The following is a 12816-nucleotide window of genomic DNA, read 5'->3' on the forward strand; positions in this document are numbered from 1 at the left end:
GTAGAGAAAGTATAGTGAAAGTACACAGCACTTTTATTTATGTCATAATTTGTCATAACTTAAAAAAAAAAGTTAAATGTCATTTTGTTTCCAAGTAAAGCACATTGAGTTAAAATGCTCATGAAATGGATGTAGAATCTGTAGATTCTGATAAAGATAATGTCTCTCTCTCAGGTGTGCACCCTGTTCTTCATGGTCCTGTATTTCTTCACCATGGCCGGCAGTCTGTGGTGGGTCATACTGACGATCACCTGGTTTCTGGCCGCTGTGCCTAAATGGGGTAGTGAAGCCATAGAGAAGAAAGCCCTCCTCTTCCACGCCGTGGCCTGGGGGCTCCCAGGGGCCCTGACTGTCACCCTGTTGGCCCTGAACAAAATCGAAGGAGATGGGATCAGTGGAGTGTGTTTCATCGGCTTGTATGACATCGACGCCCTGAGGTGGTTTGTTCTGGCACCACTGTGCCTCAACGTGGCGGTGAGTACGTTTGGAAGATGAATGAGTGGGCGTGTGTGTGTGTGTGTGTGTGTGTGTGTGTGTGTGTGTGGAAGGAGAGACGAGTGGTGAACAGATTTATGATGGGATGGATGAGATACAACTGGTGTCATTGGGGCGTAACGATTAAAAGATAGCGTAGTAAATGGATGTGTGCGGCTCCACATGAACCGTTTGTCTCTCTCTCCAGGTGGGCGTCTCCCTCCTGCTGGTGGGCATTGTGGCTCTGAATCGCGTCCGCATGGAGATTCCCCTGGAGAAGGAGAACCAGACCAAACTAGTCAAGTTCATGATCCGGATGGGCGTCTTCTCGGTGCTCTACCTCGCCCCCCTGTTGACGGTGATCGGGTGCTACCTGTACGAACACACCTACCGAAACCTTTGGGAGACGACGTGGATGCAGGAGAACTGCAAGCGCTACCACATCCCCTGTCCATATAAGGTAAAGAGAGAAAGAAAAGAAGAAAATTAAAAAAAAAATTGTCTATCATTTCATTTGTGTGGAAAAGTGTGTCCCGATGATAAATAAACAGAAACGTATAGTGAAAGCAAGGTTTATAGGAGACAAATATACATTTGGAAGGTGTAATTTTTCTACCAACATTACACCGTACAATCACTTTTATTATATTAATTCATATTAATTCACATTTCTTCTTAAAGTGTAATATTTTTTTTCTTAATCGGGGGGGGGGGGGGGGATAAGGCATATGTAGAGTGTTTTAATCTGTCAGGAGGAGGTAAAATTTGGATTTAAAATAATATTCTATTTTAGTGCTGGCAGAGTTTATTTGCTGTAGGAAACCTTATAGTTAGAAAGTCACACAACTATGAGATTAAAGTTGTAATAAATGTGAACAATGATTATGTGTGTGTGTGTGTGTGTGTGGGGTATGGCTGACTGAGTAGGTATCTGTTGAAGTGGGGGGTCAAAGTTCAACATACATCATTAGCTCGGCTAATGCAGCTCTGAAGACTGGCTCCACACAAGACCGTCTGTCATCTCTGTTTTGCTCTGTCTCTTTGTCTTTCACTCTCTCTCTCTCTCACACACACACACACACACACACACACACACTTCTTTCACTCTGTCTGCCTGTCTCTCTCTCTTGCTCGCCCACTCAGGGCCTGCTCGGTCATGCTCTGCTGCGTGTGCTCTCTGTAACGTCTTTGTAGCTGTTTTTGAAGAGTGGTGGGAGTGACATGCGTGTTATATACTGCCTGATAAACCAAATCAAATGCGAACCACACAAACAGTCTTGGTAATACGTTCACACACACACACACACACACACACACACACACACACACACACACACACACACACACACACACACACACACACACACACACACACACACACACACACACACTATGATGAAAGTGTTTCATTAGTCGCACACGTTGAATGTAAGACTGTGGAAACTTCAGAAGCATCTGTTGTTATGTGGTAATTAAAATACAGTGGTGATAGAGTGGCGTGATGAAAGACAAGTCCTTCTTCTTACTGACAGACGACACTGTATTGAAGAGCGGTGGGAGCAGGTGTGTGTGTGTGCGCGTGTGTGCGCGTGTGTGTGAGGACATGAGGAGATGACCGCCCCTTCACGTCTTATTGTAGCTCTGGAATTTCAATATTGCTGTTATTTGATCTTTGCCCTGGGGGTGCAAATGTTAACATGTGTGTAAGAGGCTACAATTGTGTATTTTTGTACTATTGAAGATTCTGTGGGCATTGTTCTCTCTCTGTGTGTGTGTGTGTACATGTCTTTAGTAGGCTATGTGGACCAATTGTCAAGCAAACCTATCTTTGTGAGGACATGTTGGCTGGTCCACACAACTTAAATAGGCTTTTTAAGGATTAAGACCAGGTTAAGGTTAGGTTAAGGGGCTCGGGGCTGCATTATGTCTATGACTGTCCACACAAAGAATGCAAAAACAGCATGTGTGTGTGTGTATGTGGTATTTCTTATGTTGTGGGGACCTAGATCTATTTAGACAGTAACATTATGGGGATGTTGTCTTCCTTATGGGGATAAAAATGAAGCCCCCCCCCCACATAATTTAAATGACTATTAGATTGAGGGGTCAGGGTTAGGATTAGGCCAATAGTAATTATAGTTAAGGTTAGAGTAAGTCTCTAGGAAATGAATTCAAGTCAATGCAATGTCCTCTGAAGTCATGGAAACCAGTGTGTGTGTTTGTGTGTGGGTGCATGTCTTTTAATAGGCCATGTGGACATATCTTTTGGACATTGTGGCAGGTTCACACAACTTTAAAAGGCTTTTGAGGATTAAGGCCTGGTTTTAGGGTTAAAGGTTAGGGTTATGCATTTAGTTGTGATCGTTAAGGGATAAAGGGTTAGGGACTGCATTATGTCTGAGTGTCCACACAAAGGAAGCAAAACCAGCATCTGTGTGTGAGAGTGAGTGATAATTTACAGAAGGCTTACGGCTTCTAGTTTTATATTGGCACGTTAATCTGTGACATTTAATCTCGTTCTGGGAAAGGCAGACGAAAGCTAATGAAAGCGTCTGTCAGTGAAAGACTTAAGTTAAAATCAGTCTTAAATAGCTCTGTATTCTGACAGCTTTCACTGATGGAGAGGAAACTGCAGAACTTTATTCTTACATTCAGGAGCCAGAAGTCCACAAAGTGACTTTCTGGTGAGGTTTGGCTGCGTGCCAGTCATCACCCTCCACAATGTTCACGGCACTTGTGAGGACACATAGGCAGGAAGTAGGCAAACGCCAACAGCACCAACAGACGGGTTGTTAACCTAAAAGAGGACATCGGTGCACAATTACATGTTCTATTTAAACTGAAATACTGAATTTATCTACTCATTGTTACGTTAGTGTGAACAGTCCAACTGCATTTAATATATTGCTGGATAATTTATGTAGAAAGTATCTGTATATGTTCCTGATCATGTTTTACTCCCATACATGTTCACTTACACTTCCAAATACAGTATATACATTGTTTGTTTTGTTTTTTGTTAAATTTTCAATTCGTTTACACATTGTTTGTAGAAGCCATAGGTCAGTTCTTAGATTATATGATTTTTAAAAGAATCAGTAGGTCTTTAATGGAAGTGTAATAATAACAATAATAACAATAATAATAATAATAGATTTTATAGATGTTTATATAAAATGTTTTATATTATAAAACTTAAAATAAGCTACTTTGTATTCAACAAATCCAAGGTTGCCTTAATGTCTGTAAAATGCTGCCCTCTGCTGTCAGATCCTGTGTTCTGCATATTATTTTATTATGTTATGTGTAGTGTTTACATGCATCTTATTTTGTACATGAATTTTCAGAAGCATGTTCATGTATTCAAAATGATAATAAAAAAAACACCTCCTCCTCCTCTAACAGTAGTAGTAGTAACTAGTCTTTTGTCGTTTCTTTGGCCGATTTAATATTTCGTCTGAACTCTGTTGTGGGCAGGTGGAGCAGACCAGTCGCCCAGTCATGGTGTTGTTCCTGATAAAGTACCTGATGATGCTGGTGGTGGGCGTCCCCTCTGTGTTCTGGGTCGGCAGTAAGAAGACGTGTTTCGAATGGGCCAGCTTTCTGCACGGACGCCGGCGCAAAGAGTAAGACGAGTCTGGAAGCTCCTCTGTTGTTAGTTTCAGTCAAGGTGCTGATTCGAAAGTGTGAGAAATGAAGAGTGAATTTCATTTGATGTCCTTGCTTTAAACAAATAAAGCAGAAGTAAACATACTTATTTACCTGTTGTCTTTCACCATGGCGACACAAGTATCCTCTGCTCCGCCCCTCCTCTCTCTCTCTCTCTTTCTCTCTCCACCTCTGCTGTGTCCTTCACCTCTCCATTGTTCCTCTCTGTTTGCTCACCTTTCATTACCCTCCTCTTCACACTCCTTCTCCCTCTGGTCTCCTCACACGTCTCTTATCTCTGATTTTCTTTCTCCTGCTTCACTGCTCCTCGCTGACTCCTTCACTCTCTTCCCTTCCTTCAACCTCATTATCTCCTCTTGGTCCCGTGTTGCCCATTTGCACGTTTCCTCGCCTCACTTGTTCCGTCTTCTCCCTGCAGCAGCGGCGTGAACGAGTCTCGCCAGGTGCTCCAGGAGCAGCCAGACTTCACCCAGTCTCTGCTGCGTGAACCCAACACCCCCGTTATTAGGAAGTCCAGAGGAACATCCACTCAGGTATTGTTTCACAAAATAATTATTGTATTATTATTACTGAACAAGCACACTGCAGAATACATTAAATGTAAAATAAAGTAGCGACAGCATTTTTAGTTTCAAATATTTATGTGTTCTCGTTTTTATGCTATGTCGCATTTCATATATGAAATAATTCTGCACACGTAACATCCTATGTTATGAGGATATTTTCAGAAGTCATTGCTGGTCATTGCTACCATAATAGTGACATGATCTATCAACACATTGTCTATTTCAGCTTTAAAATGACTAGGAATCTCCTCTATCCCTGTGTGTGTACTCTAGGGCACCTCCACTCACGCCTCCTCCACTCACCTTGCAGTCCTGGAGGACCTGGATGAACCCATCAGAAGTCACCAGAGTCATGCCGCCTCCACCAGAAGTAAAGCCAGCAGCGTCCACAGCAAGACCAGCTACCATGGCAGCCTGCGCCGCACACGTGATGACAAGTAAACACGTCATACTAAAGCATGTCCTCCAAAATTTGTCAAAAAGTCATACTATAGCATGTCATCCAACGTTTGTCAAAAAGTCAAACTATAGCATGTCGTCCAAAATTTGACCGAAAAGTGATGGTATAGAATGTCATCCAAAATTTGACAGAAAAGTAAAAAAAAAATGTTCTTCAAAATTTGACCAAAAGGTCATAGTATAGCTAGTCATCAAATATTTGTCAGAAAATGAATGTTTTCCAAAATTTGACAAAAGTCATACAATAGTACTTCGTCCAAAATTTGACAAAAAAGTCATACTTTAGCATGTCGTCCAAAATTTTAAACAAAAAGTCATAGTATAGCATGTCGTCCAAAAATTGGTCAAAAAAGTCATACTATAGTACGTCGTCCAAAATTTGACCAAAAAGTCATACTATAGTACGTCGTCCAAAATTTGACCAAAAAGTCATACTATAGCATGTCTCAAAATTTGACCAAAAAGTCATACTATAGCATTTCGTCCAAAATTTGACCAAAAAGTCATACTATAGCATGTCGTCCAAAATTTGACCAAAAAGTCATACTATAGTACGTCGTCCAAAATTTGACCAAAAAGTCATAGTATAGTATGTCGTCCAAAATTTGACCAAAAAGTCATACTACAGTACGTCGTCCAAAATTTGACCAAAAAGTCATAGTATAGTATGTCGTCCAAAATTTGACCAAAAAGTCATACTATAGTACGTCGTCCAAAATTTGACCAAAAAGTCATACTATAGCATGTCGTCCAAAATTTGACCAAAAAGTCATACTATAGCATGTTGTCCAAAATTTGACCAAAAAGTCATAGTATAGCATGTCGTCCAAAATTTGACCAAAAAGTCATACTATAGCATGTTGTCCAAAATTTGACCAAAAAGTCATAGTATAGCATGTCGTCCAAAATTTGACCAAAAAGTCATACTAAAGCATGTCGTCCAAAATTTGACCAAAAAGTCATTGTATAGCATGTCGTCCAAAATTTGACCAAAAAGTCATACTATAGCATGTCGTCCAAAATTTGACCAAAAAGTCATAGTATAGCATGTCGTCCAAAATTTGACCAAAAAGTGATGGTATAGAATGTCATCCAAAATTTGACAGAAAAGTAAAAAAAAATGTTCTTCAAAATTTGACCAAAAGGTCATAGTATAGCTAGTCATCAAATATTTGTCAGAAAATGAATGTTTTCCAAAATTTGACAAAAGTCATACAATAGTACGTCGTCCAAAATTTGACAAAAAAGTCATACTTTAGCATGTCGTCCAAAATTTTAAACAAAAAGTCATAGTATAGCATGTCGTCCAAAAATTGGTCAAAAAAGTCATACTATAGTACGTCGTCCAAAATTTGACCAAAAAGTCATACTATAGCATGTCGTCCAAAATTTGACCAAAAAGTCATACTATAGTACGTCGTCCAAAATTTGACCAAAAAGTCATAGTATAGTATGTCGTCCAAAATTTGACCAAAAAGTCATACTATAGTACGTCGTCCAAAATTTGACCAAAAAGTCATAGTATAGTATGTCTTCCAAAATTTGACCAAAAAGTCATACTATAGTACGTCGTCCAAAATTTGACCAAAAAGTCATAGTATAGCATGTTTCAAAATTTGACCAAAAGTCATACTATAGCATGTCGTCCAAAATTTGACCAAAAAGTCATACTATAGCATGTCGTCCAAAATTTGACCAAAAAGTCATACTATAGTACGTCGTCCAAAATTTGACCAAAAAGTCATAGTATAGTATGTCGTCCAAAATTTGACCAAAAAGTCATACTATAGTACGTCGTCCAAAATTTGACCAAAAAGTCATAGTATAGTATGTCTTCCAAAATTTGACCAAAAAGTCATACTATAGTACGTCGTCCAAAATTTGACCAAAAAGTCATAGTATAGTATGTCGTCCAAAATTTGACCAAAAAGTCATACTATAGTACGTCGTCCAAAATTTGACCAAAAAGTCATACTATAGCATGTTGTCCAAAATTTGACCAAAAAGTCATACTATAGCATGTCGTCCAAAATTTGACCAAAAAGTCATAGTATAGCATGTCGTCCAAAATTTGACCAAAAAGTGATGGTATAGAATGTCATCCAAAATTTGACAGAAAAGTAAAAAAAAAATGTTCTTCAAAATTTGACCAAAAGGTCATAGTATAGCTAGTCATCAAATATTTGTCAGAAAATGAATGTTTTCCAAAATTTGACAAAAGTCATACAATAGTACGTCGTCCAAAATTTGACAAAAAAGTCATACTTTAGCATGTCGTCCAAAATTTTAAACAAAAAGTCATAGTATAGCATGTCGTCCAAAAATTGGTCAAAAAAGTCATACTATAGTACGTCGTCCAAAATTTGACCAAAAAGTCATACTATAGTACGTCGTCCAAAATTTGACCAAAAAGTCATAGTATAGCATGTCGTCCAAAATATGACCAAAAAGTCATAGTATAGCATGTCGTCCAAAATTTGACCAAAAAGTCATACTATAGCATGTCGTCCAAAATTTGACCAAAAAGTCATAGTATAGCATGTCGTCCAAAATTTGACCAAAAAGTCATACTATAGCATGTCTTCCAAAACTTGACCAAAAAGTCATGCTATGAAATGTCGTCCAAAATTTGACCAAAAAGTCATACTATAGCATGTCGTCCAAAATTTGACCAAAAAGTCATAGTATAGCATGTCGTCCAAAATTTGACCAAAAAGTCATACTATAGCATGTCCTCCAAAATTTGACCAAAAAGTCATAGTATAGTATGTCGTCCAAAATTTGACCAAAAAGTCATACTATAGTACGTCGTCCAAAATTTGACCAAAAAGTCATACTATAGCATGTCGTCCAAAATGTGACCAAAAAGTCATAGTATAGCATGTCGTCCAAAATTTGACCAAAAAGTCATACTATAGCATGTCGTCCAAAATTTGACCAAAAAGTCATACTATAGCATGTCGTCCGAAATTTGACGAAACAGTCATACTAAAGCATGTCGTACAAAATTTGACCAAAAAGTCATACTATAGCATGTCGTCCAAAATTTGACCAAAAAGTCATACTATAGCATGTCGTCCAAAATTTGACCAAAAAGTCATACTATAGCATGTCGTCCGAAATTTGACGAAACAGTCATACTAAAGCATGTCGTACAAAATTTGACCAAAAAGTCATACTATAGCATGTCTTCCAAAACTTGACCAAAAAGTCATACTATGAAATGTCGTCCAAAATTTGACCAAAAAGTCATAGTATAGCATGTCGTCCAAAATTTGACCAAAAAGTCATAGTATAGTATGTCGTCCAAAATTTGACCAAAAAGTCATACTATAGTACGTCGTCCAAAATTTGACCAAAAAGTCATACTATAGCATGTCGTCCAAAATTTGACCAAAAAGTCATAGTATAGCATGTCGTCCAAAATATGACCAAAAAGTCATAGTATAGCATGTCGTCCAAAATTTGACCAAAAAGTCATACTATAGCATGTCGTCCAAAATTTGACCAAAAAGTCATAGTATAGCATGTCGTCCAAAATTTGACCAAAAAGTCATACTATAGCATGTCTTCCAAAACTTGACCAAAAAGTCATGCTATGAAATGTCGTCCAAAATTTGACCAAAAAGTCATACTATAGCATGTCGTCCAAAATTTGACCAAAAAGTCATAGTATAGCATGTCGTCCAAAATTTGACCAAAAAGTCATAGTAAAGTATGTCGTCCAAAATTTGACCAAAAAGTCATACTATAGTACGTCGTCCAAAATTTGACCAAAAAGTCATACTATAGCATGTCGTCCAAAATTTGACCAAAAAGTCATACTATAGCATGTCTTCCAAAACTTGACCAAAAAGTCATGCTATGAAATGTCGTCCAAAATTTGACCAAAAAGTCATACTATAGCATGTCGTCCAAAATTTGACCAAAAAGTCATACTATAGCATGTCCTCCAAAATTTGACCAAAAAGTCATACTATAGCATGTCCTCCAAAATTTGACCAAAAAGTCATAGTATAGTATGTCGTCCAAAATTTGACCAAAAAGTCATACTATAGTACGTCGTCCAAAATTTGACCAAAAAGTCATACTATAGCATGTCGTCCAAAATGTGACCAAAAAGTCATAGTATAGCATGTCGTCCAAAATTTGACCAAAAAGTCATACTATAGCATGTCGTCCAAAATTTGACCAAAAAGTCATTGTATAGCATGTCGTCCAAAATTTGACCAAAAAGTCATACTATAGCATGTCGTCCGAAATTTGACGAAACAGTCATACTAAAGCATGTCGTACAAAATTTGACCAAAAAGTCATACTAAAGTATGTCGTACAAAATTTGACCAAAAAGTCATACTATAGCATGTCTTCCAAAACTTGACCAAAAAGTCATACTATGAAATGTCGTCCAAAATTTGACCAAAAAGTCATAGTATAGCATGTCGTCCAAAATTTGACCAAAAAGTCATAGTATAGCATGTCGTCCAAAATTTGACCAAAAAGTCATACTATAGCATGTCGTCCAAAATTTGACCAAAAAGTCATAGTATAGTATGTCGTCCAAAATTTGACCAAAAAGTCATACTATAGTACGTCGTCCAAAATTTGACCAAAAAGTCATACTATAGCATGTCGTCCAAAATTTGACCAAAAAGTCATAGTATAGCATGTCGTCCAAAATATGACCAAAAAGTCATAGTATAGCATGTCGTCCAAAATTTGACCAAAAAGTCATACTACAGCATGTCGCCCAAAATTTGACCAAAAAGTCATAGTATAGCATGTCGTCCAAAATTTGACCAAAAAGTCATACTATAGCATGTCTTCCAAAACTTGACCAAAAAGTCATGCTATGAAATGTCGTCCAAAATTTGACCAAAAAGTCATACTATAGCATGTCGTCCAAAATTTGACCAAAAAGTCATAGTATAGCATGTCGTCCAAAATTTGACCAAAAAGTCATACTATAGCATGTCCTCCAAAATTTGACCAAAAAGTCATAGTATAGTATGTCGTCCAAAATTTGACCAAAAAGTCATACTATAGTACGTCGTCCAAAATTTGACCAAAAAGTCATACTATAGCATGTCGTCCAAAATGTGACCAAAAAGTCATAGTATAGCATGTCGTCCAAAATTTGACCAAAAAGTCATACTATAGCATGTCGTCCAAAATTTGACCAAAAAGTCATTGTATAGCATGTCGTCCAAAATTTGACCAAAAAGTCATACTATAGCATGTCGTCCGAAATTTGACGAAACAGTCATACTAAAGCATGTCGTACAAAATTTGACCAAAAAGTCATACTAAAGTATGTCGTACAAAATTTGACCAAAAAGTCATACTATAGCATGTCTTCCAAAACTTGACCAAAAAGTCATACTATGAAATGTCGTCCAAAATTTGACCAAAAAGTCATAGTATAGCATGTCGTCCAAAATTTGACCAAAAAGTCATAGTATAGCATGTCGTCCAAAATTTGACCAAAAAGTCATACTATAGCATGTCGTCCAAAATTTGACCAAAAAGTCATAGTATAGTATGTCGTCCAAAATTTGACCAAAAAGTCATACTATAGTACGTCGTCCAAAATTTGACCAAAAAGTCATACTATAGCATGTCGTCCAAAATTTGACCAAAAAGTCATAGTATAGCATGTCGTCCAAAATTTGACCAAAAAGTCATACTATAGCATGTCGTCCGAAATTTGACCAAAAAGTCATACTATAGTACGTCGTCCAAAATTTGACCAAAAAGTCATAGTATAGCATGTCGTCCAAAATTTGACCAAAAAGTCATAGTATAGCATGTCGTCCAAAATTTGACCAAAAAGTCATAGTATAGCATGTCGTCCAAAATTTGACCAAAAAGTCATACTATAGCATGTCTTCCAAAACTTGACCAAAAAGTCATGCTATGAAATGTCGTCCAAAATTTGACCAAAAAGTCATACTATAGCATGTCGTCCAAAATTTGACCAAAAAGTCATAGTATAGCATGTCGTCCAAAATTTGACCAAAAAGTCATACTATAGCATTTCCTCCAAAATTTGACCAAAAAGTCATAGTATAGTATGTCGTCCAAAATTTGACCAAAAAGTCATAGTATAGTATGTCGTCCAAAATTTGACCAAAAAGTCATACTATAGCATGTCGTCCAAAATGTGACCAAAAAGTCATACTATAGCATGTCGTCCAAAATTTGACCAAAAAGTCATACTATAGCATGTCGTCCAAAATTTGACCAAAAAGTCATTGTATAGCATGTCGTCCAAAATTTGACAAAAAAGTCATACTATAGCATGTCGTCCGAAATTTGACGAAACAGTCATACTAAAGCATGTCGTACAAAATTTGACCAAAAAGTCATACTAAAGTATGTCGTACAAAATTTGACCAAAAAGTCATACTAAAGCATGTCTTCCAAAACTTGACCAAAAAGTCATACTATGAAATGTCGTCCAAAATTTGACCAAAAAGTCATAGTATAGCATGTCGTCCAAAATTTGACCAAAAAGTCATAGTATAGCATGTCGTCCAAAATTTGACCAAAAAGTCATACTAAAGCATGTCGTCCAAAATTTGACCAAAAAGTCATAGTATAGTATGTCGTCCAAAATTTGACCAAAAAGTCATACTATAGCACGTCGTCCAAAATTTGACCAAAAAGTCATACTATAGCATGTCGTCCAAAATTTGACCAAAAAGTCATAGTATAGCACGTCGTCCAAAATTTGACCAAAAAGTCATACTATAGCATGTCGTCCGAAATTTGACGAAAAAGTCATACTATAGCATGTCGTACAAAATTTGACCAAAAAGTCATACTAAAGTATGTCGTCCAAAATTTGACCAAAAAGTCATAGTATAGCATGTCGAACAAAATTTAACCAAAAAGTCATACTATAGCATGTCGTCCAAAATTTGACCAAAAAGTCATAGTATAGCATGTCGTCCAAAATTTGACCAAAAAGTCATACTATAGCATGTCGTCCAAAATTTGACCAAAAAGTCATAGTATAGCATGTCGTCCAAAATTTGACCAAAAAGTCATACTATAGCATGTCGTCCAAAATTTGACCAAAAAGTCATACTATAGCATGTCGTCCAAAATTTGACCAAAAATTCATACCATAGCATGTCTTACAAAATTTGAGCAAAAAGTCATACTAAAGTATGTCGTCCAAAATTTGACCAAAAAGTCATAGTATAGCATGTCGTCCAAAATTTGACAAAAAGGTCATACTAAAGTACGTCGTCCAAAATTTGACCAAAAAGTCATAGTATAGCATGTCGTCCAAAATTTGACCAAAAGGTCATACTATAGCATGTCGTCAAAATTTGACCAAAAAGTCATACTATAGCATGTCGTCCAAAATTTGACCAAAAAGTCATAGTATAGCATGTCGTCCAAAATTTGACCAAAAAGTCATAGTATAGCATGTCGTCCAAAATTTGACCAAAAAGTCATACTATAGCATGTCTTCCAAAATTTGACCAAAAAGTCATACTAAAGTACGTCGTCCAAAATTTGAGCAAAAAGTCATAGTATAGCATGTCGTCAAAATTTGACCAAAAAGTCATAGTATAGCATGTCTTCCAAAATTTGACCAAAAAGTCATACTAAAGTATGTCGTCCAAAATTTGAC

The 12816-nt window shown here is 37.0% G+C and overlaps 1 protein-coding gene across 1 annotated transcript in view; it reads left to right on the forward strand.

Moving 5' to 3' along the window:
* LOC310936999 (frizzled-3-like) overlaps positions 1-12816 on the forward strand; it is a gene marked incomplete at its 3' end in the record, with an annotated part of 40741 nt that overhangs the window by 21618 nt on the left and 6307 nt on the right. Inside the window, exons 5-9 of the mRNA XM_083901179.1 lie at positions 175-474; positions 683-934; positions 3952-4100; positions 4562-4676; positions 4983-5146. Of these exons, the coding sequence (XP_083757305.1) occupies positions 175-474; positions 683-934; positions 3952-4100; positions 4562-4676; positions 4983-5146 (980 nt within the window). The remainder of the gene's footprint in view (positions 1-174; positions 475-682; positions 935-3951; positions 4101-4561; positions 4677-4982; positions 5147-12816) is intronic.

The sequence above is a fragment of the Microchirus variegatus genome (genome assembly GCF_963457635.1).
Source record: "Microchirus variegatus genome assembly, chromosome: 14".
Lineage (NCBI taxonomy): Eukaryota > Metazoa > Chordata > Actinopteri > Pleuronectiformes > Soleidae > Microchirus > Microchirus variegatus.